At 44.9% G+C, this 25,177-nt stretch overlaps 2 protein-coding genes across 2 annotated transcripts in view; both read left to right on the top strand.

Moving 5' to 3' along the window:
• LOC136629024 (oocyte zinc finger protein XlCOF22-like) overlaps positions 1-6,828 on the top strand; it is a 32,203-nt gene extending 25,375 nt beyond the window's left edge. The window contains exons 3-7 of the mRNA XM_066605140.1: positions 3,352-3,531; positions 3,614-3,737; positions 3,820-3,884; positions 4,343-4,445; positions 5,658-6,828. Of these exons, the coding sequence (XP_066461237.1) occupies positions 3,352-3,531; positions 3,614-3,737; positions 3,820-3,884; positions 4,343-4,445; positions 5,658-6,736 (1,551 nt within the window). The 3' untranslated portion in view covers positions 6,737-6,828. The remainder of the gene's footprint in view (positions 1-3,351; positions 3,532-3,613; positions 3,738-3,819; positions 3,885-4,342; positions 4,446-5,657) is intronic.
• Positions 1-25,177, top strand: part of LOC136629067 (zinc finger protein 585A-like) — a 243,278-nt gene that overhangs the window by 155,884 nt on the left and 62,217 nt on the right. The window lies entirely within an intron of this gene.

The following is a 25,177-nucleotide window of genomic DNA, read 5'->3' as shown; positions in this document are numbered from 1 at the left end:
CACAGACTTCCCATAGCGGTGTTTTACTTGTCTGGCACAAAGACACTGACTGACTTGGGTAGGGTGCAGAGTGCAGATGGCTTTCCCCTTGCGGTGTCGATTGAGCTATCCGACACCAACACAGAATGAATTGTGTGTGGGAACATGGATTCCCCATTGCTATGTAACTCGTGGCACCTTGGGTCACACAAGATAGAGGCTGGGAACGAGCTTGTCCCTGGGCCCGCTCACGTGAAGATCGAACATCAAGTTCTCATCAATTCTCATAAGCATTGTGGGCTATCACCCACCCCTTTCGAAGAGGGTCATTGCCTGGCCCTGCCAACCCTCTGCAGTGTGTGCCTTCGGTTCCTCCTCATCGCAGACGCACTTGGAAATAGACATGAGGGTGGTGTAGCTATGAAGCGAGCGTGTGGCATAAGGGCAGCTGAAGGCTGGGCAGGGAAACTTTTGTGTGCGCCGTGGACGCTGGGTCGTGTAGGGGGTTGGGCAGCATGTAACCCAGGAGAAGAGGCAGCGGTGTGACCCGCAGGCAGTGATTGTGCTTGGTTGCAGGTAGTGTGGTGCTTTGCTAAGGTGTGCCTTGCTAATGAGGGTTTGTCCAAAGTAAAAATTGTTGGGGGGGGGCAGACTCTTGCCCCTACTGTGGCTTAATAGTGGGACCTGGGAGCCTGAGATGCAGCCCTGCATGCTGCCCCTGCTCAGCCCTATCCGTTTCTGTGGTGTTTCCATGGATTTCGGATGTTTTCTGGTTAAGACCTATCCGGAGCATCGGTCATATACAAAAATGCTTGAGTCGCCCATTGACTTCAATGGGGTTCGTTACTCGAAACAAGCTCTCGAGCATCACGAAAAGTTCGACTTGAACAATGAGCACCCGAGCATTTTGGTGCTCGCTCATCTCTACTTCTTATCTATACTTCAGCATAGGAGACAGATCAGGGTTTGCTGTTGTCGGACCGCTAAAAAAATAAGGCTCACTGTTCTTTACCCCTGGGCTCTTATAATCTCCTTGGTGTGGGTGGGTCTACCTATTTGGCTTTTTTCTTGTTTTATGTGTTTCTCCAGGTGCGAACGTTCTCCCCATGAACCATCTTTTTTGAGCTCACTATATGAATTTGGGATTATCGTGTCACTTTTTTGTCCACTTGAACCCCTATTTTAATGGCATCTATAAAATGTAGTTTTAATGCTGTCTACTGTGAAGGGCTATATGCTGATAATAGACTTTTTTCTGCTTCAATGAATTTGGGTATATTAACCCCTTAGTGACGGAGCTCTTTTGCTTTTTTCCATTTTTGTTCTTTGCTCCTCCCTTTTAAAAAATCGTAGCTACTTTATTTATCCATCAACATCGCTGTATGAGGGCTTGCTGTTTTTTGCGTGACGAGTTGTATTTTTCAATGTTACTATTTATTGTACCATATAATGTACTAAAAAACGTTAAAAAAAATTCCAAGTGGGGAGAAATGGAAAAAAAACGACATTCCACCATCTTTCGTTGCGTCCTGTTTCTACGACGCACAAACTGCAACAAAAATGACCTGATATCTTTATTCTATGGGTCAGTACAGGTTATACGTTACCAAACTTGTTTTTTTTTTTTTTTTGCTTTACTACTTGTATTTTTTTAAGATATTTCATGTTTTAAAATTATTTTGTGTTCATTTTCTGCGCACATTAACTTTTTTATTTGTCTGTCGACATAGTTGAGTGAGGGCTCATTTTGTGTGGTACGTCCTGTCATTTCCGTTTGTACCATTTTTGTATACAATTGATGTTTTCATCGCTTTTTATTACATTTTGTCCTGGATAAGTGTGAACAAAAAAGTGCATTTCTGTCTTTTTTTTTTTTTTTTTGTACCACGTTCAGCGTGCAGGGAAAATAGTGCATTACTTTGATAGATCAGACTTTTACAGACGCAGTGATACCAAATACGTATTTTTTTGTATATTATTTTGATTTTTTTTATTGCAAATATAGCAAAAGGGATTTTTTTTTTTTACTTTTATTACTTTTTTTAAAAATAATTAGTAAAACTTTTTTGCTCTTATTTTTACACTTTCTTTTAGTCCTCCTAGCGGACCACAACCAGCAATTCTTTGATACCTCCTGCAGTATGACGTAATGCTAAAGCATTACGTCATACTGCTTTTTGACATGCAGTCTATCAAGCCACCCCACGGGGATGGCTTGATAGGCTGTCTCCTAAGGCAGCCCTGGGGCCTTTTAGAAGGTTCCCCCGGCTGCCATGACACCTGCATGGCTCTCCCTGATCTCACCGCGGGGGGCCCATACGGGACCCCCCTTAGATCGTCCAAGGGATTTAAATGCTGCTGTCAGAATTGACAGTAGCATTTAAAGGGTTAATATCCGTGATCAGCCGTACGGCCATTTGCGGCTATTGCCCGTGGCTGTCAGCTGTAATAAACAGCTGATACCCGCGCTGTGTGGAGGGAGATAGTAGCGCTATCTCCCTTCATACATGTCCTGCAATGGCAGGAGGTAAAACACCATGGGGCCATCACTAAGGGGTTAATAGATCATAGACTGAACATGAGTGAACAATGTGATGTAACAGCAAAAAAGGCAAGCAGAATTCTAGGATTTATTAAGAGAAGCATAGCGTCTAGATCATGTGAGGTAATTATCCCCCTCTACTCTTCCTTTGTCCGACCTCCTCTGGAATACTCTGTCCAATTCTGCACACTCCAATTAAAAAAAAGACATAGACAAACTGAAGTTAGTTTAGAGAAAAGCAACTAGGATGGTGAGCAGTTTGCGAATCATGTCCTATGAGGAACAGTTAAAGAATTTGGGAACACATTTATCTTGCAAAAAGAAGACTGAGAGGAGACTTAATAGCAGTCTACAAATATCTGAAGGGCTGTCACAGTGTATAGGGGTCAGCCCTATTCTCATCTGCACAGGGAAAGACTAGAAGCAATGGGATGAAACTGAAAGGGAGGAGACACAGATTAGATATTAGACAGTGAGGGGGATCAATGAGTGGAACAGGTTACCTTGGGAGGTGGTGAGTTCTCCTTCAATGGAAGTTTTCAAACAGAGGCTGGACAGACATATGTCTGGGATGATTTAGTGACCATGCATTGAGCAGGGGGTTGGACCTGAGGACCCTAGAGGTCCTTTCCAACTCTACCATTGTATGATTCTATGATACATCATTCTTATCTATGGTAATACCAGATGATGTCACTAGAGAGGGGAAAGATTCTGATGATGTTACATTATTTATTCTTATATATGGTAATGACAGATGATGTCACTGTAGAGTTGATGGACTCTGGAAACAACTGTAGTAATGTTTATTAGTAAATCCCCATATACAGGATTACACAGTAGTGAAGAAGAGCTCTAGTGATGGCTGTCGAGCCCCTGTGTGTGATGGATGGGGAAGACCCCTGAGCCCAATCACAGGGCCACCACCTCACCTCCTAAAAGATGAGGACATCAATGTACAGAATATTCTAGAACTCGCCAACAAGATGATTGAGCTGCTGACAGGAGAGGTGATGCTGCAGGGAATGCTGGGACATTATACAGTAACAGCACTGGAGGCTTCTGGGTGATGACTGTATATTGTGTTGTCAGGTTCCTATAAGGTGTCAGGATGTCGCTGTCTATTTCTCCATGGAGGAGTGGGAGTATTTAGAAGGACACAAGGATCTGTACAAGGAGGCTATGATGAAGACCCACCAGCCGCTCCCATCACCAGGTAATAGACAGGACTAAATCCACAGGGACTTTATTATCTGTATATAAAGATTGACTTCAGTGTCCGTCTGTGTTTCCTGCAGTTCCATCCAGTAAGAGAAGAACCCCAGAGAGATGTCCCCATCCTCTTCTTCCACAGGACTATCAGGTAGATGGAGATGTCCCTCTGACCTGTAGAAGGTTGTGAAGCTCTTGTCTTCAGTCTTATTAGATGTCTTCTACTTGTGTGATGAGGCCAGTGGAGATGGCAGGATTACCGCTGACCACAGACATTACATCTTGTCTGGATCTACTCCCAGTGTTCTGGCGGCGGAGACTGCTGGTGGGAATAAGGAGCCAACAGGTTGGATTTATATCTATCTGCTCCTTTATTCCCCCGAGACAAGCAGCGGATTTGTCTGGTAGACGCTGATCTCCTCCACTGAGACAACGTGCCTAGCCTTGCCGGATATACATATGTATGAGGATCCTGAGGGGTCATTGAGATGCCATCTAATATCTATGTCTGGCTTGTAGACATGCAGCTATATGGCTCAGATAATTACTCCTCTCCAGTCATTATGTCATAAAACATTCCACCTGACTTTTACAATATTTGTCTCACAGCTTGTGCATCAGGATGAAGATCTGACCAATATTAATACTACAGACACAAATGTGAGGGGCGATCAGCCGTGTGAAGAGGAGATTCCTACAGGTAACCGCCCAGGTGAGTAGTAACTACCAAATACAGCTGAGAAGAGTAACAGATTCTCCTCGGTCACCGGCTGCAGATAGTTATGTAGATTTATAAGCTCTGGGATCTGTCAGATTTTCTGCTGTATATTCCCCCATTCAGCCGGAATACAAACTAAATATGGCCGACAAAGTGATATGTTATAGGAGATAACACAGGATGGGCATTTATAATATGGATAGGGACATCATCTGCTGTCAGTACTTATCAGGTAAAAGTGCCCAATTTTCAGTTCAAAACCAATAGCTGCTATTAGTCTCCTATGATATTACTATGTGCTAACACAATAGAGCCATGGACCCAGATAACAGAATGCTGAGGGTGGAGACCTAGACCCAGAATTTGGAGATTTGATGGTTACTGCTGTGAGTGTCAAGAATTCTGCTCAAAAGGGACTTTAAAAGATCTCCCCGGGCCTCCATATTATTACATTCAGTTACATTCAGATTTGCAGTTTTTGGTGATGTTTTTGCACATCAACATCAAGAATAGAAGGAAAAACATGACGAACGTGTCTTGCATTTTAACAGAAGATGACATTTGCTAATGTGGTATCTGAGCTGAGAGCTTTGTTTGAAGACTCTGTTATAGATCCAGTAAAATAGTGGCCAAAATACTGTAGCCTACTGCACTGTCTTGTCCAGGACATATCAGCGGGCATGCCTGAAGCCGGATGGACCACATTACAGTCTGTTGGTCTATGTGCTAGATTTGGCACTTTTTTGCTTTCTATTGTTAGTATTCTAGTATGGATCTAAACAACATAAGGTTGCAGGGAAGAACTGCAAAAGAATGGCCTGGTTGCCACCTGACTTGTAGTATTGAAATGTTTTCAACCAATCTAATCCTCTTTATATAGCGCATCAATATTCTGCAGCACTTTACATCACTTGACATTTTGGGTTCTGTTTGGGCTTTTAAATGTTTACATTCTTCTGATAGCATGTTTTTTGAAGTATAATAATCTTTATTTGTATAGCGCCAACATATTCCGCAGCGCTTACAAAGACCTAGGGAATACAGAAAGACAATAGTACAAAAAGTATGGGAGGAAACCAATTCAAGCGCAAGAAAAACATGCAAACTCCATGCAGATATTGTCCATGGTGGTAACCATAAAGCTACTGTGTTGTCTAATAATATCAATATAACTTGTAAAATAGTAAAATTTATTTTTTTTGCCAGATGATGGTATCAGTATCTCAGAGGGACAACTGATATCTGCAGATTGTAAAGCAGAAGATTGTGGTATCACACAATATACAGATGAAGAACCTGCTATTATCCCAGATGTGCCCTCAGCCCTTCACAGCAAAGATCCATCATCTGATCCTCTTATACAGGTTCTATCTTCTGATTTATCACAGACTGATAAGGAAAATCACAGCATGGGAAAACATCAAAGAGCTCACACAGGGAAGAAGCCAAATTCATGTCTAGAATGTGGAAAATATTTTACAAGGAAAGCAAGTCTTGTTTCACATAAGAGAATTCACACAGGGGAGAAGCCATTTTCATGTTTAGAATGTGGGAAAAGTTTTAATCAGAAACCAAATCTTGTTAAACATCAGAGAATTCACACAGGAGAGAAGCCATTTTCATGTTCAGAATGTGGGAAATGTTTTACAATGAAATCAAATCTTCTTTCACATAAGAGAACGCACGCAGGAGAGGAACCATTTTCATGTTCAGAATGTGGGAAATGTTTTATAAACAAATCACGTCTTGTTACACATCAAAGAATTCACACAGGAGAGAAGCCATTTTCATGTTCAGAATGTGGGCAATCTTTTATAAACAAATCACATCTTGTTAGACATCAAAGAATTCACACAGGAGAGAAGCCATTTTCATGTTCAGAATGTGGCAAATGTTTTCCAAGAAAATCAATTCTTCTTACACATCAGAAAATCCACACAGGAGAGAAGCCATTTTCATGTTCAGAATGTGGGAAATGTTTTATAGACCAATCACATCTTGTTACACATCAGAAAATTCACACAGGGGAGAAGCCATTTTCATGTTCAGAATGTGGGAAATGCTTTTCAAGGAAATCACTTCTTGTTACACATCAGAGAATTCACACAGGGGAGAAACCATTTTCATGTTCAGAATGTGGAAAATGTTTTACAACGAAATCAGATCTTCTTGCACATCAAAGAATTCACACAGGGGAGAAACCATTTTCATGTTCAGAATGTGGAAAATGTTTTATTCAGCAAACACATCTTCTAAGACACAAGAGAAGTCACACACAGAATTAGCCATTTTCTTTAACTCATCTTATTTACAAATTGTAAAAAAATTATAGCAGCTACTAAGTGACGTCTTATGCAATAAAACCAGTAAATTATGATTATTGTAGGTAATTCTTATTAAAATCTGTTATTCAAAAGCAAATATACTTCAGATATCCTGCCCTATTGATCATTGCATCTTTCATAGTAACCTCTTAATGACGAGCCTATTTTGTAGTTTAAGGACTAAGTGATTGTTATTGTGGCATTGCAAGAACCATTATTCATGGAAAACCACATGAGGGCTTGCTCTTTTGGGACAAGTTGTACTTTTCAATGAAACCTGGGGCACATGTCCTATTTTGTGTAACTTTTATTAGAAAAATTTTTGGGAGGAGGTGAAAAAACCTCTTAGAAATTCCACCATTGTTTTGGCTTTTGTGTTTATGTCATACACGATTCAGTAATAGTAACACATTAATTTTCTTCCTGGAGCTGCATGATTACATAAAGAAAAACAATTGAATCTGAATGGCCGCTTTCTACGGTCGATAACATTTTTATTTTTGTGGTAATGCAGTTATATGAGGTCTTGTTTTATGTGGGAAGAGTGTAGTTTTTATTGGTATCAGTTTGAGGTACATGTGACTTTTGGATAGCTTTTATTACGTTTTTTGGGAGAGAAATGAAAAGAGAAATAGCAGTTCTGGTGTCAGTTTTTACAATTATTTTTACGGTGTTCATCCTGTGCGATTAAATAACTAACAAAATATTTCAACTGTCTGGGTCGTAGTGGATGCAGTAATACCTATTTTGTGTTGCTTTATAAGAATGTTATTTGGTATTTTAATTATTTTAAAAGGGTTTGGTGGGAAAAAAAGGCAATTTTTAAAAACTTTTTTTTGTTTAAATTACACTTTTTTGATGCTGTTTTTTAGTCCCTCAAGGGGACTCGAAGATGCAATAGTTTAATTACTACGATTGCACTACACAAGTAATTTAATGTACTTTCTACGAAGCCCATGGCAGCAGCCTATTAGACCCCACTGGAGGTGGGGTCTCATAGGTTGAGTTGTATAGCAGAAAAGGGAGGCCTTTGTCAGCTTTCTGTCTGCCATGGGAACCCATTGATACTTTGTGATTGTGTTGGGAGCTGATGGCTGACAGAAAGGGCCCCCTCCCACTGTCATCTGCTTACATGCTGCAGTTGTTATAGATTGTGGCAAGTAATGGGTTACACTGGCAGGATCTGAAGTTTCTCTGCTATTGGCTGTTTAAGCTGTGTGGCTGGCAGTTATCAGCCAAGCCACTGCCTTAAAAAGATGTATGTGCTAATTGAAAGCCCTTTAGTGAGGTCAGTATTCCCTACCAGTGGTTTGAGGGTAAAAGGTGTCCTCAAACCACTGGTGAGGAATACAACCAGCTACTTGCAGGACACCATGGACCATCCAATCAACTGTCAACCGTAGGTCCCTTCCCCAATGGCACCATCCTGGCCACCATGGATGTGGAATCCTTATATACTAATATCCCAAACAAAGATGGACTGACCGCCTGCCAAGCACACCTTGAGGCGAACGAGGTTGCCTCTGAATCGATGTTATAACTCCCAAGATTCATCGTCACACACAATTATTTCTCCTTTGGCAAAGAGATATTCCTGCAACTCACTGGAAGTGCCATGGACAGTAAAGTGGCACCGCAGTATGCCAGGCTTTTCATTCCAAAACTGGAGAGTGACTTTCTGGCCTTCTGCTCCAGCAAACCACTGCCCTACTTCTGTTACATTGATGACATCATAATCCATCTGGACAGTATTGAACAAGAGCTAAAAAATTGCATGAGGGACTCACCATAAAACTTTTAAGAATTTCAATACAGACATCCCTATGCTGGAAACCAATTGATCAGCCCACATACATCAGATGGGGCAGTTCCCATCCTAAGCACATCAACAAGTCCATTGTCTACAGCCAGGCCATCAGATATAACTGGATCTGCTCCAACCCAACAGACAGATAGCAACATTTATACAATATAAGCAGAAACCAAAGAGTGGCAACAGCACGCAAAATACATTTAGCTCAGAAGTCTACATATTATATATACGCACATATACATACTCGCCACTAATTCTCTAACTTCCCGATGTCATGCAAACATGAAATTTGGCAGGAGCATTCTTTAGGCCCTAAATAGGTAAAGTAAAGGGGTCGCAACTCGAAAAGTCACTGCTAAGTGCAAAAGTAGAAGCACCCCTGTGCAATGTACCAAATCTAATTCCCTAACTTTCCAATGTAGTCCTAAACAGGAAAAGTAAAGGGGTCACAACTCAAAAATTCACTGCTAAGTGCAAAAGTATTGGCGCCCCTGTGCAATGTACCCAGTCTAATTCTCTAACTTCTCGATGTCGTACAAAAACAAAATTTAGCACAACCATTCTTTAAATCATGCATAGGAAAAGTAAAGGGGTCATAACTTGATTATTCAATGTTAAGTGCAAAAGTATTGGCACCCCTGTGTAATGTACCAAATCTAATTTTCTAACTTCCTGAGGTCGTGCAAACATGAAATTTGGCAGGAGCAACACTGTGATCCATTGACAACATGCAAAGGAGTTTGCTGCTCACTGAGCAGACTCTCGCTGGGGTAGAGGCGGGGGCAGATGGTAGTACGGAAGAGCAGGGGAAGCAGGCAGTCAGCTGGGTGACAGATTGGAGGAGTAGAGTGAAGAGAACCAGGGAGGCTAGTCCTAAACTGGCACAACCCAACAATTTTGCAAAGTTGGCAGATGAGGGGATGCCATTACAGAGCCAGCACTGCTACAGCACAACATGCCCTCTGAATGCCAGGGAGATGACTGCTCCAGTGAGATGGGGACGGGGAGCGCATGGCAGGCTAGACAGGTCCTAGTGGTGGGTGGACTCAATTATAAGGGGGACAGATAGGGCAATCTGCCATAAAGACCCGGATCGTCGAATGGTGTGTTGTCTTCCTGGCGCTCGAGTTTGACACATCATGGATCGGATTGACAGATTACTGGGAGGGGCTGGTGAGGATCCAGCGGTCATGGTGCACATTGGCACCAATGAACAAATTAGAGGAAACGTGGCTTGATGAGAAGTGCGATTGGGTGGTAAATATACAGGGTTACAACCTTTTCAGAAGAGACCGTGGAAACCAGAAAGGGGGAAGGGTATGTCTGTACGTTAAATCCTACTTAATGCCGAGGCTACTGGAGGATATAGGGGTAGGAGATGAACAGAGTGAATCTTTATGGGTAGAAATACAGGGGGAAAAAAATTAACAAAATCCTGATTGGAGTTTTCTATAGGTCACCAAAAGCAACAGAAGATACTGAAACATTACTAGTAAGGCAGATAGAAGAGGTGTCAATCCGCAACTTAGTAATCATGTAGGACTTTAATTATCCAGATATAATATGGGATAAAGATACCTGCAAATCTCATAGGGGTGATAAATTCTTGAGAACAATTAAAGATAACTACCTTATCTAACTTGTGTGGGAGCCAACTAGAGGGAGGGCCACTCTGGACTTAGTATTAACTAACAAACCGGACCGAATAATGGGGGTACACGTTGAGGGGCACCTCGGGAACAGTGACCACAATATAATTAACTTCCAGCTGTCATTCAATAAGAAGCCTTATCAGGGAGTGACAAATAAACTAAACTTTAGTGAAGCAAAATTTGATCAGCTTAGAACTACTATCGGTAAAATTAATTGGGACAACATCCTCGAAAATATCAGTACAGACAACAAATGGGAAAAGTTTAAAAAGATCCTAATCACCTCATGTGAGCAGTTCATACCCTTTAAAAATAAAAGAACTTCAAGTAAAAGGAAACCAATGTGGCTTGACAAGACTGTAAGGGGGGCAATAAACGAAAAAAAAAAAGCGTTGAACCCCTTGAGTGGCGGGCTTCCTACCACAGTGTTGTACCCACCAGGGCAGGTTTTTTTAAATGGTCTAATCATTGAATTTCAACTAATTTTGCAGCGGGGGAGAGCGGGGAAGAACGGAGGGGAGATCTCTCTTTTCCCCCCCACTCCCCCCTGCTGACTGCCGCAACTCACCTGTCACCCGTGGCGGCACCCGAACCTTCTCTGCCAAGCTGGGAGATACTCGCTAAGGACAATGCTCGATCGAGCAATCGTCCTTAGCAAGTATGCTCGCTCATCTCTAGTCACAACTCGAGTATTCAATGCTAAGTGCAAAAGTATTGGCATCTCTATGTAATCTACCTAATCTAATTCTCTAACTTTCCGATGTCATACAAACATGAAATTCGGCATGACCATTCTTTGGGTCCTAAATCAGAAAAATAAGGGGATCACAATTCAATTATTCAATGCTTATTGCAATAGTAAGTGCACCCCTATATAATTTAACTTCTCATTGTCGTACAGGCATGAAATTTGGTGTGAACATTCTTTAGGTCCTAAATAAGGAAAGTGGGAGTCGTGGCACATTCCGCAGACAGACATCGTTACATGCACCCTGAGGGGAATTTAATGCTCCTCTATGTGTATACATATTTTATTCCTTGGTTACTTTAAAGTAACCTTGACTTCTTAAAATTTTCCATGTAAACACCTGTATCAAATTAACTAAGGCAAGGCTGGGTATATCAGCTAGTACCTATAATAAATACTCTAACCACATAAAATAATGCAAAGGTCTTGGTACATAATTTGATCAAATCATATTGGCCCATCTAACAACGTCCGGGTGACCAAGCTTTCAGATGGGTCCCAAAGGTAATACCAGGTGGTTTAATCTTAACCTGGGAAAAATAGGTACCTACCTCTAAGAATGCTCCTCTATTGGGACTTAGTCCACAACTAAAACCTGGGAAGGTAGAATACCAATTATATGGTCCAATAGAAGGGGCAGAAGGTAAATGGATGGCACGCATGCGCAACCAGGTGGAGGCAGCCACAGCTCCACAATATTTGTACAAAAAAAGGATAAAATAGGTCAGCACTTGCCAATAGAAATCTATAGGTGCATGTTAAACCATGGCTGCAACATAGAGTGGGGAAGAAAGTATTTAGTCAGATACCAATTGTACAAGTTCTCCAACTTAGAAAGATGAGAGAGGCTTGCAATTGACTTTCTAGGTAGACCTCAACTATGAGAGACAACATGAGAAAACGCATCCGGAAAATCACATTGTCTGATTTTTAACGAATTTATTTGCAAATTATGGTGGAAAATAAGTATTTGGTCACCTACAAACAAGCAAGATTTCTGGGTCTCACAGACCTGTAACTTCTTAGTTATGAGGCTCCTCTATTCTCCACTCATTACCTGTAGTAATGGCACCTGTTTGAACTTGTTATCAGTATAAAAGACGCCTGTCCACAACCTCAAGCAGTCGCACTCCAAACTCCACTATGGTGAAGACTAAAGAGCTGTCGAAGGACACCAGAAACAAAATTGTAGTACTGCACCATACTGGGAAGACTGAGTCTGCAATAGGCAAGCAGCTTGGTGTGAAGAAATCAACTGTGGGAGCAATAATTAGAAAATGGAAGAGATACAGGACCACTGATGATCTCTCTCGATCTGGGGCTCCACGCAAGATCTCACCCCGTGGGGTCAAAATGATCACAGGAACCGTGAGCAAAAATCCCAGAACCACACGGGGGAACCTAGTGAATGACCTGCAGAGAGCTGGGACCAATGTGACAGAGGCTACCATCAGTAACACACTACATCGCCAGGGACTCAGATCCCGCAGTGCCAGACGTGTCCTCCTGCTTAAGCCAGTACATGTCCGGGGCCGACTGAAGTTTGCTAGAGAGCATTTGGATGATCCAGAAGAGTATTGGGAGAATGTCATATGGTCAGATGAAACCAAAGTAGAACTGTTTGGCAGAAACACAACTTGTCGTGTTTGGAGGAGAAAGAATGCTGAGTTGCATCCAAAGAACACCATACCTACTGTGAAGCATGAGGGTGGCAACATCATGCTTTGGGGATGTTTCTCTGCAAAGGGACCAGGAAGACTGATCTGTATACAAGAAAGAATGCATGGGGCCATGTATTGTGAGATTTTGAGTGCAAACCTCCTTCCATCAGCAAGGGCACTGAAGATGAAACGTGGCTGGGTCTTTCAGCATGACAATGATCCCAAGCACACTGCCAGAGCAACGAAGGAGTGGCTTTGTAAGAAGCATTTCAAGGTCCTGGCGTGGCCTAGCCAGTCTCCAGATCTCAACCCTATAGAAAACCTTTGGAGGGAGTTGAAGGTCCATGTTGCCCAGCGACAGCCCCAAAACATCACTGTTCTTGAGGAGATCTGCATGGAGGAATGGGCCAACATACCACCAACAGTTTGGGCCAACCTTGTGAGGACTTACAGAACACGTTTGACCTCCTTCATTGCCAATAAATGATATATAACAAAGTATTGAAATTAACTTTTGTTATTGACCAAATCCTTATTTTCCACCGTAATTTGCAAATAAATTCTTTAAAAATCAGACAATGTGATTTTCTGGATGTGTTTTCTCATGTTGTCTCTCATAGTTGAGGTCTACCTATAAGGTTAATTACAGGCCCCTCTCATCTTTTTAAGTGGGAGAACTTGTACAATTGGTATCTGACTAAATACTTTTTTCCCCCACTTTAAACCAAAGTGGTAACAGCACGCAAAATACATTTACTACCTATAATATTCTAACCACATTAAATAATTCATACATTTAAATACACCTGGCATTAGCATTAGACCATTATAGTATTTGTTACAGGTATGTATACTTCTGAGGTAAATGTATTGTAACGACCCGGGGGTTAATGAGTACACCAACAGTAACTCTTATGTCTTGGTCAGTTTATTCAACGTAAGTTTAGCATAACAGAAACGACTAGATCTCCAGAAAAATTATAAAGTTTGCAGGTCCATCAATTCTATCCTCCACCAGTCCACAGGAGGAGCGATTAAGTCAACAACAGGTTTTAACAGCAATAATTCCGTTTTATATTCACAGACCTGTAGTCTTCCGGAGGCGCAGCTTGCCCTAAGGCGTAGCATCTCCAGACCTTGGTCCTAGGGCCGGAGTTCCTTAAGTATCCTGACAGGACAATGTAGCTCTTTGCTTGTTCACAGCGTCCCTCTTCTTACAACAGAAGTCTGCTTACAACAGAAGTCTGGTTCTCCCAGACACCCCCCCCCCCCCACACACACACACACACTTCAACCTGTCTCTTTATATAGTTTACTGGTTTCAGGTGGAAGATCTGGCCTGGAGTACAACTGGACTGATCTACATCACAGAAGCGAATAACCTCTGTGACACATATCTTCCATTCCAGACCACAGCTGTTACATACCTCTGCCCCAAGCCAGCCAGCTGGGCACCGACTGTCACCGAACAATAAATTCTGGACAGGGCATCTGCATTGCCATGCAGTTTTCCCAGCCTATGTTCCACTTCAAAGTCAAATTCCTGTAGCTTTAAGAACCTCCTTGTCACCCTGGCATTATTCCCTTATTTTTTCTACATCCTCTTCAAGGGAGCATGGTCTGAAATCAGCTTAAATTTCCTTCCCAGGAGATAATACCTTGGGTAGTTTAATGCCCAGTTTACCCCTAACCCCACTTTCTCAACCATTGCATAATTTTTTTCACATGGGGACATTTTCCGGCTCAAAAACAACACCGGATGCTCCTCTCCATTGACCTCTTGGGACAATATGGCTCCTACCCCTACTTATGACTTGTCTGTCTGGACTAGGAATTTTTTTGAAAAGTCTGCAGCTATCAACACAGGCTGTCGACAAAATGCAAATTTTAGCTCCTTGAACGCATGTTCTGCTTATGGGGTCCATTGTGCCATTACCGAATTGTTCCCCTTTGTAAGCTCTGCCAGCGGGGCTGCAGTCGTGGCAAAATTTGGAACAAAGCATCGGTAATAGCCTACTATACCCAAAAACCCGATATCCTCGGTCAAACTGTCTGACTTGGCCGACCTATTATTGACGTTAGCCTGCCTTTCTTGCACTTGGAGGAGCTGTTCTTTCACTAGTGGCATTATTTTGGTAATTCTCTCCTGCATTTGGACCACATGTTCATTGATACTCTTATGTGGGGTGGCTTCATTCTCCCTTGTTTCCTTAGCTATGTCGAGCAGTCAGCGGGGTTGTCATGCATATAATAGCTCAATGGGAGAGAACTCCATGGGGACTTGCGGCACCTCATGGATGAAAAATAGTAAATACGAAAGCAAACAGTCCCAATTCCGGCCAATCTTCTCTACCGCCTTTTTTAGCATATTTTTTGGTGTTTTATTGAATCTTTCCACCAACCCATCTGTCTGGGGGTGGTAGACGGAAGTGCGCAATTGCTTAATCTTCAGTAACTTGCAGAGTTCCTTCATCACCTTTGACATGAATGGGGTGTCATGGTCTGTTAGGATCTCTTTGGGAAGACCCACCCGAGTAAACATCTGGAACAACTCTTTACCAATACATTTAGAGGAAGTGTTCCTCACGGGAATCACTTCAGGATGCGTGGTGGTATAGTCTACGATTACAAGGATATACTGGTGACCTCTAGCCGATTTCACTGGGGTTCCCACCAAATCCATAGCATTTCGCTCAAATGGTATTACAATTATGGGCAGTGGTATCAAAGGGCTTCTAAAGTGTGAGACAGGAGCAGATATCTGGCACTGGGGACAGGAGCTGCAAAAATTCTCTATTCCTCGATGGCACCCTGGCCAGAAAAACCTTTGTAAAATACGTTCCTGTGTTTTGTCTGCCCCTAAATGACTGCCCAGTATATGAGTGTGGGCTACGTCGAGGACCATGCGCCTATAGCCACCAGGTATCAGAAGTTGTTTTACCACTTTATTCCTTACTTTTGTGACCCAATAGAACAACTCAATCTATTCAAATTTGGGAAATCGCACCTCAGCACCTGCCTCTTGGGGTACACCAATGATTACAGATATATTTTTTTGTGCATTTCTTAAGTCAGGTCATTAAGCTGTGCAGTCCCAAAATTTCCCCTGTTTGCCTCAAGGTCAAGTACTTGGGGTTCCGGAGTGGGTTCCTCAGAATCTGTCAGTCCTGCAAAGGAAACTTTGTTACACTGGAGCTGAATGTTCCCTGGGTTGTTCAACACGCCATTTCCACCTCCTGGGGTACTGCCATTTCTGCAGGGCCATGGTACTTCCGCCCACAACTCCCAAAACAAAGGGAAGTCCCTCCCAATTATCAGTGGGTAGAGTAACTTTTTAACCACCCCATCCAGTGTATATAGGTTCCGCATACTGTGCTTTTGGTCACCCGTACAGCCGGGTATGCTTTGGTATCACCGTGTATATAGACCACCCTTAACCTGCCATTGGGGGCTAATCCAGGGGATATAGCTGAATCCAACAATGAAATCATGCTCCCTATGTCCAGCAAGGCCGACACTTCAACACCGTTCACCGTCACCTGGCACATCTGTGGCTGGGTGTCTCTGTCCAACTCCGTAGTGCATGTAGAAAGTGCCACCATAGAACAATAGAACAAGCCTGGCCATAGGTTCGGCCTGAGCCGAACAATGAGCGGTAATATGCCCTGGACCTTGGCACTTCCAGCATGTAATGAGGGTGGCCGAGTTCCTTTGTGTGGACTTTGAACCCCTCGGGTTCTTTGACCTCCCTTCTGTAGTTGATTTGGAACTCTCTCTCTCTGAGAGTCTGCAGGATGTCCACAAGGCCTCACAGCAGACGCTAGCTCTTCCGACGCGACGTACCGTTGACCAAGTTCCCCAGGTTATCAGCGTTCTCGGTATTTCCCTGTGCCACCCATCATTGGATAGGCCGGGGCAGAGTCTGTATGAACCGGTCCATCACAACCTTCTTCACTATTTGTGCAGGTGAGGAGGTTTCTGGTTGCAGCCATTTTTGGTCCGGGTGCAAGAGGTCAAACATTTGTGACCTGGGTGGTTTGTTTGGACGGTACTCCCAGTGATGGACTCGCTGAGCTTGGACTGCCATGCTCACCCCCAGGAGAGCCAAAATCTCCAATTTCATCTTGCCATATTCCCTGGCATCCTGTTGGGGCAAGTCATAATATGCTTTTTGTGGCTTCCCCGTTAAATAGGGGGCTATAACTTCTGCCCATTGTTCTGGTGGCACTTTTTGCCTTGCCGCCACCCTTTCAAAAATGGCCAGATAGGCTTCTATATAATCCTCTGGGGTCATTTTTTGTAATGACCTCCTTACGGTCTTTAATAAATCCATATCAATGGATGACTTCTCTTTTTTTATAGTCTCCATTAGTGCCGCCAGCTGTCGAGTCAGAAGTTCATTTGTTTCTTGTTGCATTTGTAATGCTTCTTCATGGGGTTTCTGCTGCTGAAGCAATGCCTTCTACTGCTGCATGCTAGTTCCTGCTAGCTGTTTTATTAACTCCTCCATGGCTATAGCAACCGTTTGTATTTTTGCAGCGAGTCTTTTACTGCCAGCGCATCCTCCACCACTTGTAATGAGTATGCCAACAGTAACTCTCACTTCTTGGTCAGTTTATTTAACGTACGTTTAGCTTAACAGAAACGACTGGATCTCCAGAAAAATTATAAAGTTTGCCTAGTCCATCAATTTTATCCTCCACCAGTCCACAGGAGGAGCGATTAAGTCCACAACAGTTTTAACAGCAATAAGTCAGTTTTTTATTCACAGACCTGTAGTCTTCCGGAGGCGCAGCTTGCCCTAAGGTGTAGCGTCTCCAGACCCTTTTACGTGCTGTTGCCACTCTTTGGTTTCTGCTTCTATTATATGTTGCAGCCATGGTTTAACGTGCACCTATAGATTTCTATTGGGAAGTGCTGACCTATTTTATCCTTTTTAGGAACATTTATACAATCTCAAAGCGACCTTTTTAAATCTGGGCTACTATCCCAGCTCAATTGATGACCAAATCACCAGAGCCATCAGGATACCCAGGAATGAACTATTCCAATACAAGGAGAAGGAAAGAAACAATCGTGTGCCTCTAGTAGTGACCTACAACTCACAGCTAGAGCTACTTAGGAAAACTGCAAAGAAACGTCATCATATCTACACAAGGATGTCCGTCTGAAAGCCATATTCCCGGATCCTCCCCTTCTGTGTTACAGGCAACCTCCAAATTTGAGGAACGTTATAATCAGGAGCACATTCCCCTCGGACACACAAAAAGGAACGTATCCCTGTAATGTAAGGAGCTGTAAGACCTGCTCACATATACTGACCACGGACAGGATACAAATCCTCAATACAGAGCAGGACTATAAGATTCCTGGGACATTCACATGTTCCACATCCAATGTTGTGTACCTGATCCTGTGCAGTGAATGCATTTGCTTTTTCAAGTACATAAAACTTATTGTGACTCCCTTGGACTGTACTGTTCAGATGTTAAAGGTTGCCAATCAGCAATGCAACATCTCGTTAAAATTGTTAGATGAGAGAAATAAAGTTAAAAGGAACTTGATCAAAGAAAAGTCGAACTAGGTCGATGAGAGGGTCATCAGGGGTAATAATTTTATCTGTGCATCAATATAAAGCATCTTTGTGGTGGGATTGTAATGGGTTAGTTTATATGGTTTATTTCCTTATATATGTCGTCAAGGTAAGAGGTGCTCGAGACACACTCCCATGTGGCCAGTTCCTCAAATCTATATAATTGTGATACCTCATCTCTCCAGTGTGACACTGTAGGTGTTTGTTTATCCCTTCAAAAGTGGGATAAGAAGTCAAATAGTAGTAAGGCATTTTTTGAGGGCTTAAACTGTTTTGAAGGCTTGCAGAGTAATACCTCCTCTGGAAAAAATGAAAAGGAGGATCCACAGATTTTATTTATTTGTTGCCATTGGGTTTGATGCTTGGGCAGTGCCACCATATGTGTAGTAGGTTACCCCTAGCTGAATCACATCTCCAGCATGTATCTAGCTGTGAAGGGCTAATTTTACAAAGCGAGACAGGGGTTTTATACCATTGGGTGAGTAATTTATACAAGTTTTCTTGATTTTCTAAATGTGAACACATTTAGACAAACCATGAGAGTTATTTAACACTCTCCTAGTATTTTCTTTATTGAAGGTGACGCCCAGTTCCCTCTCCCATATCCTGAGGAACCATTGTTTGGCAGAGGATGCTCCTAGCAATAAGCCTCTGTAGAGAAGCATCATGAACTATTGTGGCCTCTCAGCGAAGGAGAATTAAGTTTCAAACCACAGTGGATCTTTCAGACCAGTTCGGTATTTCACCTGAATTTTTTTAAGTGAAGAGTAAATGTTCATTGCTTCCAGAAAATTTTGAGAATTACCTGGCAACAGTGACTAAATTGGGGGGGGGGGGGTATCAATCCGGACTCCTTTGATAATGTCATGAACTGTCAAGTAGTTGAGTTTTGTCCATGGATTCATTGTTTTCAGTAGTTTGTTAGTTAAGATAGAGGGAACTAAAGATGCTGGTGTTATTGGTGCTAATTTGTGGTGGTCACACCTTTCTGACCTAATGGAGCATATAATTTTGATTGTGCCTCTTGTAATCGGGCTCAATGCTTGTGCTCTATATAAGGAATTGTTACTAGTCCAAAGTAGATAATGTCCTACTTGGTCTATCATAGTTCTTTCTAGGTTAAATGAGTGTGATTCCAATCTGTGGTCAGCCAAGGAAATCTATCTGGATATATGGATTGCTTTATAATACAAAAGTATGTTTGGAAGACTGGAGGCTCCCTTTGGCTTCTTCTGTGTTAAGTAGGAGAATGCTAGCAATGGCTTTTGTTTGTTCCAGATGAACTTCCTGAATATCTGATGCAAGCTGGAGAAGAAGTGGCCAGGAACTTCTATTGGGCCAGTTTATAAAGTGCATAAAATGTAAGGAAAGATATGCTGTGCTTGTCCCTGAAGATTCGGGTGCCGCTGCAGCTGACAGGTGAGTCGCAGCGGGGAGCAGGGGAGAGCGGGCGGGAGAGAGGGAGAGAAAGATCTCCCCTCCGTTCCTCCCCGCTCTCCCCTGCAGCTCCCCGCTCCGTGCCGGCACCCGAATCTTCAGGGACGAGCACAGCGATACTCGGATAAAGCAAATTACTCGAGCGAGTAGTGCTTTTCCGAGTACGCTCGCTCATCTCTAGTTATTATGCCTGTGAGCAAGGAGGCCCAGGCAGGGAACAGGAGTCTTCAACTGCCAGGTGAGTGTCCCTCTGTATTTTGGAGTATGGCGTTGTGCACCCGACTACTGTTGGCAGACAGGTGGGGAGAGAGCTGTAGTGAATCACGGACTTACTGCAGTCCGAAAATTATAGAATCATTGAATGGTACAGTTTGAAGGGATCATCTGGTCCAACCCCCCTGCTCAGTGCAGGATTCACTAAATCATCCCAGACAGATATCTGTCCAGCCTCGGTTTAAACACTTCCATTGAAGGAGAACTCACCACCTCCTGTGGTAACCTGTTCCACTCACTGATCATCCTCACTGTCAGAAAGTTTTTTTCTAATATCTAAACTGTGTCTCCTCCCTTTCAGTTTCATCCCATTGCTTCTAGTCTTACCTTGTGCAGATGAGAATAGGGCTGATCCCTCTGCAGTGTGACAACCCTTTAGATATTTGTAGACAGCTATTAAGTCTCCCCTCAGCCTTCTTTTTTGCAAGCTAAACATTCCTAGATCCTTTAACCGTTCCTCGTAGGACACGATTTGCAGACTGCTCACCATCTTGGTAACTCTTCTCTAAACTTGCTCCAGTTTGTCTATGTCTTTTTTAAAGTGGGGTGCCCAGAACTGGACACAGTATTCCAGATGAGGTCTGACTAAGGAAGAGTAGAGTAGAGTAGAGTAGATAATGACCTCACATGATCTAGACTCTATGCTTCTCTTAATACATCCCAGAATCATGTTTGCCTTTTTGGCTGCTGCATCACATTGTTCACTCATGTTCAGTCTGTGATCCATCCTGACCCCCACACATCACACACAGCTCTACTCCATCCATCCTGACCCCCACACATCACACACACAGCTCTACTCCATCCATCCTGACCCCCACACATCACACACAGCTCTACTCCATCCATCCTGACCCCCACACATCACACACAGCTCTACTCCATCCATCCTGACCCCCACACATCACACACAGCTCTACTCCATCCATCCTGACCCCCACACATCACACACAGCTCTACTCCATCCATCCTGACCCCCACACATCACACACACAGCTCTACTCCATCCATCCTGACCCCCACACATCACACACACAGCTCTACTCCATCCATCCTGACCCCCACACATCACACACAGCTCTACTCCATCCATCCTGACCCCCACACATCACACACAGCTCTACTCCATCCATCCTGACCCCCACACATCACACACAGCTCTACTCCATCCATCCTGACCCCCACACATCACACACAGCTCTACTCCATCCATCCTGACCCCCACACATCACACACACAGCTCTACTCCATCCATCCTGACCCCCCCACATCACACACACAGCTCTACTCCATCCATCCTGACCCCCACACATCACACACACAGCTCTACTCCATCCATCCTGACCCCCACACATCACACACAGCTCTACTCCATCCATCCTGACCTCCACACATCACACACACAGCTCTACTCCATCCATCCTGACCCCCACACATCACACACAGAGCTCTACTCCATCCATCCTGACGCACACACATCACACACACAGCTCTACTCCATCCATCCTGACCCCCACACATCACACACACAGCTCTACTCCATCCATCCTGACCCCACACATCACACACACAGCTCTACTCCATCCATCCTGACCCCACACATCACACACACAGCTCTACTCCATCCATCCTGACCCCCACACATCACACACACAGCTCTACTCCATCCATCCTGACCACACACATCACACACACAGCTCTACTCCATCCATCCTGACCCCCACACATTACACACAGAGCTCTACTCCATCCATCCTGACCCCTACACATCACACACACAGCTCTACTCCATCCATCCTGACCCCCAAACATCACACACAGCTCTACTGCATCCATCCTGACCCCCACACATCACACACAGCTCTACTCCATCCATCCTGACCCCCACACATCACACACACAGCTCTACTCCATCCATCCTGACCCCCACACATCACACACACAGCTCTACTCCATCCATCCTGACCCCCACACATCACCCACACAGCTCTACTGCATCCATCCTGACCCCCACACATCACACACAGCTCTACTCCATCCATCCTCATCTCCACACATCACACACAGCTCTACTCCATCCATCCTGACCCCCACACATCACACACACAGCTCTACTCCATCCATCCTGACCCCCACACACCACACACACAGCTCTACTCCATCCATCCTGACCCCCACACATCACACACACAGCTCTACTCATCCATCCTGACACCACACATCACACACAGCTCTACTCCATCCATCCTGACCCCCACACATCACACACACAGCTCTACTCCATCCATCCTGACCCCCACACATCATGCACACAGCTCTACTCCATCCATCCTGACCCCCACATATCAGACTCACAGCTCTACTCCATCCATCCTGACCTCCACGCATCACACACACAGCTCTACTCCATCCATCCTGACCCCCACACATCACACACAGAGCTCTACTCCATCCATCCTGACCCCCACACATCACACACACAGCTCTACTCCATCCATCCTGACCCCACACATCACACACACAGCTCTACTCCATCCATCCTGACCCCCACACATTACACACAGAGCTCTACTCCATCCATCCTGACCCCTACACATCACACACACAGCTCTACTGCATCCATCCTGACCCCCACACATCACACACACAGCTCTACTCCATCCATCCTGACCCCCACACATCACCCACACAGCTCTACTCCATCCATCCTGACCCCCACACATCACCCACACAGCTCTACTGCATCCATCCTGACCCCCACACATCACACACAGCTCTACTCCATCCATCCTCATCTCCACACATCACACACAGCTCTACTCCATCCATCCTGACCCCCACACATCACACACACAGCTCTACTCCATCCATCCTGACCCCCACACACCACACACACAGCTCTACTCCATCCATCCTGACCCCCACACATCACACACACAGCTCTACTCCATCCATCCTGACCCCCACACATCACACACACAGCTCTACTCCATCCATCCTGACCCCCACACATCACACACACAGCTCTACTCCATCCATCCTGACCCCCACACATCACACACAGCTCTACTCCATCCATCCTGACCCCCACACATCACACACACAGCTCTACTCCATCCATCCTGACCCCCACACATCACACACACAGCTCTACTCCATCCATTCTGACCCCCCACACATCACACACACAGCTCTACTCCATCCATCCTGACCCCCACACATCACACACACAGCTCTACTCCATCCATCCTGACCCCCACACATCACACACACAGCTCTACTCCATCCATCCTGACCCCCCACACATCACACACAGCTCTACTCCATCCATCCTGACCCCCACACATCACACACACAGCTCTACTCCATCCATCCTGACCCCCACACATCACACACAGCTCTACTCCATCCATCCTCATCTCCACACATCACGCACACAGCTCTACTCCATCCATCCTGACCCCCACACATCACACACAGCTCTACTCCATCCATCCTGACCCCCACACATCACACACACAGCTCTACTCCATCCATCCTGACCCCCACACATCACACACACAGCTCTACTCCATCCATCCTCATTTCCACACATCACACACAGCTCTACTCCATCCATCCTGACCCCCACACATCACACACACAGCTCTATTCCATCCATCCTGACCCCCACACATCACACACACAGCTCTACTCCATCCTGACCCCCACACATCACACACACAGCTCTGCTACATATTGTTCACTTCAGCTCATCAAGCAGAGATCACTACCAGCACTACAGAGTTCTGCATCCACTGAGCCCCCCGGTCATGTGATCCCTGACTCCTCCCACACATATGATCACATGACTGTGATGTCATCACAGGTCCTTGGAGCACATGGCTGCTGTCCGTTTCATCAGATCTATGTGTCCCCTCATGTCTGAATTGCTGCAGGCTGTGCGTGTGAGAGGAATATAAACGCCGTCACGATTGCCAGGTAGGTGAGTACTAGAATGATGTTGTATTAAAATATAAGCCCTTTAACTGATGTTAATTTTCCCCTTTGATTCTCTGGTGTGTAGCGCCCTCTTCAGGCCCCCCATAGATCTGCTATGGGGTTCAGGTCTGGGCTCTGGTGTGTAGCGCCCTCTTCAGGTCCCCCACAGATCTGCTATCTGGTTCAGGTCCGGGCTCTGGTGTGTAGCGCCCTCTTCAGGCCCCCCATAGATCTGCTATGGGGTTCAGGTCTGGGCTCTGGTGTGTAGCGCCCTCTTCAGGTCCCCCACAGATCTGCTATGGGGTTCAGGTCTGGGCTCTGGTGTGTAGCACCCTCTCCAGGTCCCCCCCAGATCTGCTATGGGGTTCAAGTCCAGGCTCTGGTGTGTAGTGCCCTCTACAGGGCACCCGTAGTTCTGCTTTGTGGTTCAGGTCTTGGCTCTGGTGTGTAGCGCCCTCTTCAGGTCTCCCACAGATCTGCTATGGGGTTGAGGTCTGGGCTCTGGTGTGCATTGCCCTCTTCAGGTCCTCCTACAGATCTGTTATGGGGTTCAGGTCCGGCCTCTGGTGTGTAGCGCCCTCTTCAGGTCCCCCGCAGATCTGCTATGGGCTTCAGGTGTGGGCTCTGGTATGTAGCGCCCTCTTCAGGTCCCCCACAGTTCTGCTATGGGGTTCAGGTCTGGGCTCAGGTGTGTAGCGCCCTCTTCAGGACCCCAAGATCTGCTATGGGGTTCGGGTTCGGGCTCGGGTGTGTAGCGCCCTCTTCAGGTTCCCCACAGATCTGCTATGGGGTTCAGGTCTGGGCTCCGGTGTGTAGCGCCCTCTTTAGGACCCCGCAGATCTGCTATGGGGTTCAGGTCTGGGCTCGGGTGTGTAGCGCCCTCTACAGGTCATCCGTAGTTCTGCTATGGGGTTCAGGTCTGGGCTCTGGTGTGTAGCGCCCTCTTCAGGTCACCTGAAATCTGCTATTGGGGTTCAGGTCTTGGCTCTGGTGTGTAGCGCCTTTTTACGGACCCCGCAGATCTGCTATGGGGTTAAGGTCCGGGCTTGGGTGTTTAGCGCCCTCTACAGGTCACACATAGTTCTGCTATGGGGTTCAGGTCCGGGCTCTGGTGTGTAGCGTCCTCTTCAATTACCCAATAGATCTGCTATTGGTGTCCGGGCTCTGCTGTGTAGCGTCCTCTTCAAGTCCCCCATAGATCTGCTATTGGGGTCTGGGCTCTGGTGGGACGTTCCGTTGTTGCT

The sequence above is a fragment of the Eleutherodactylus coqui genome, chromosome 5 (assembly GCF_035609145.1).
Source record: "Eleutherodactylus coqui strain aEleCoq1 chromosome 5, aEleCoq1.hap1, whole genome shotgun sequence".
NCBI lineage: Eukaryota > Metazoa > Chordata > Amphibia > Anura > Eleutherodactylidae > Eleutherodactylus > Eleutherodactylus coqui.
This window is presented reverse-complemented; position numbering and strand designations above follow the sequence as displayed.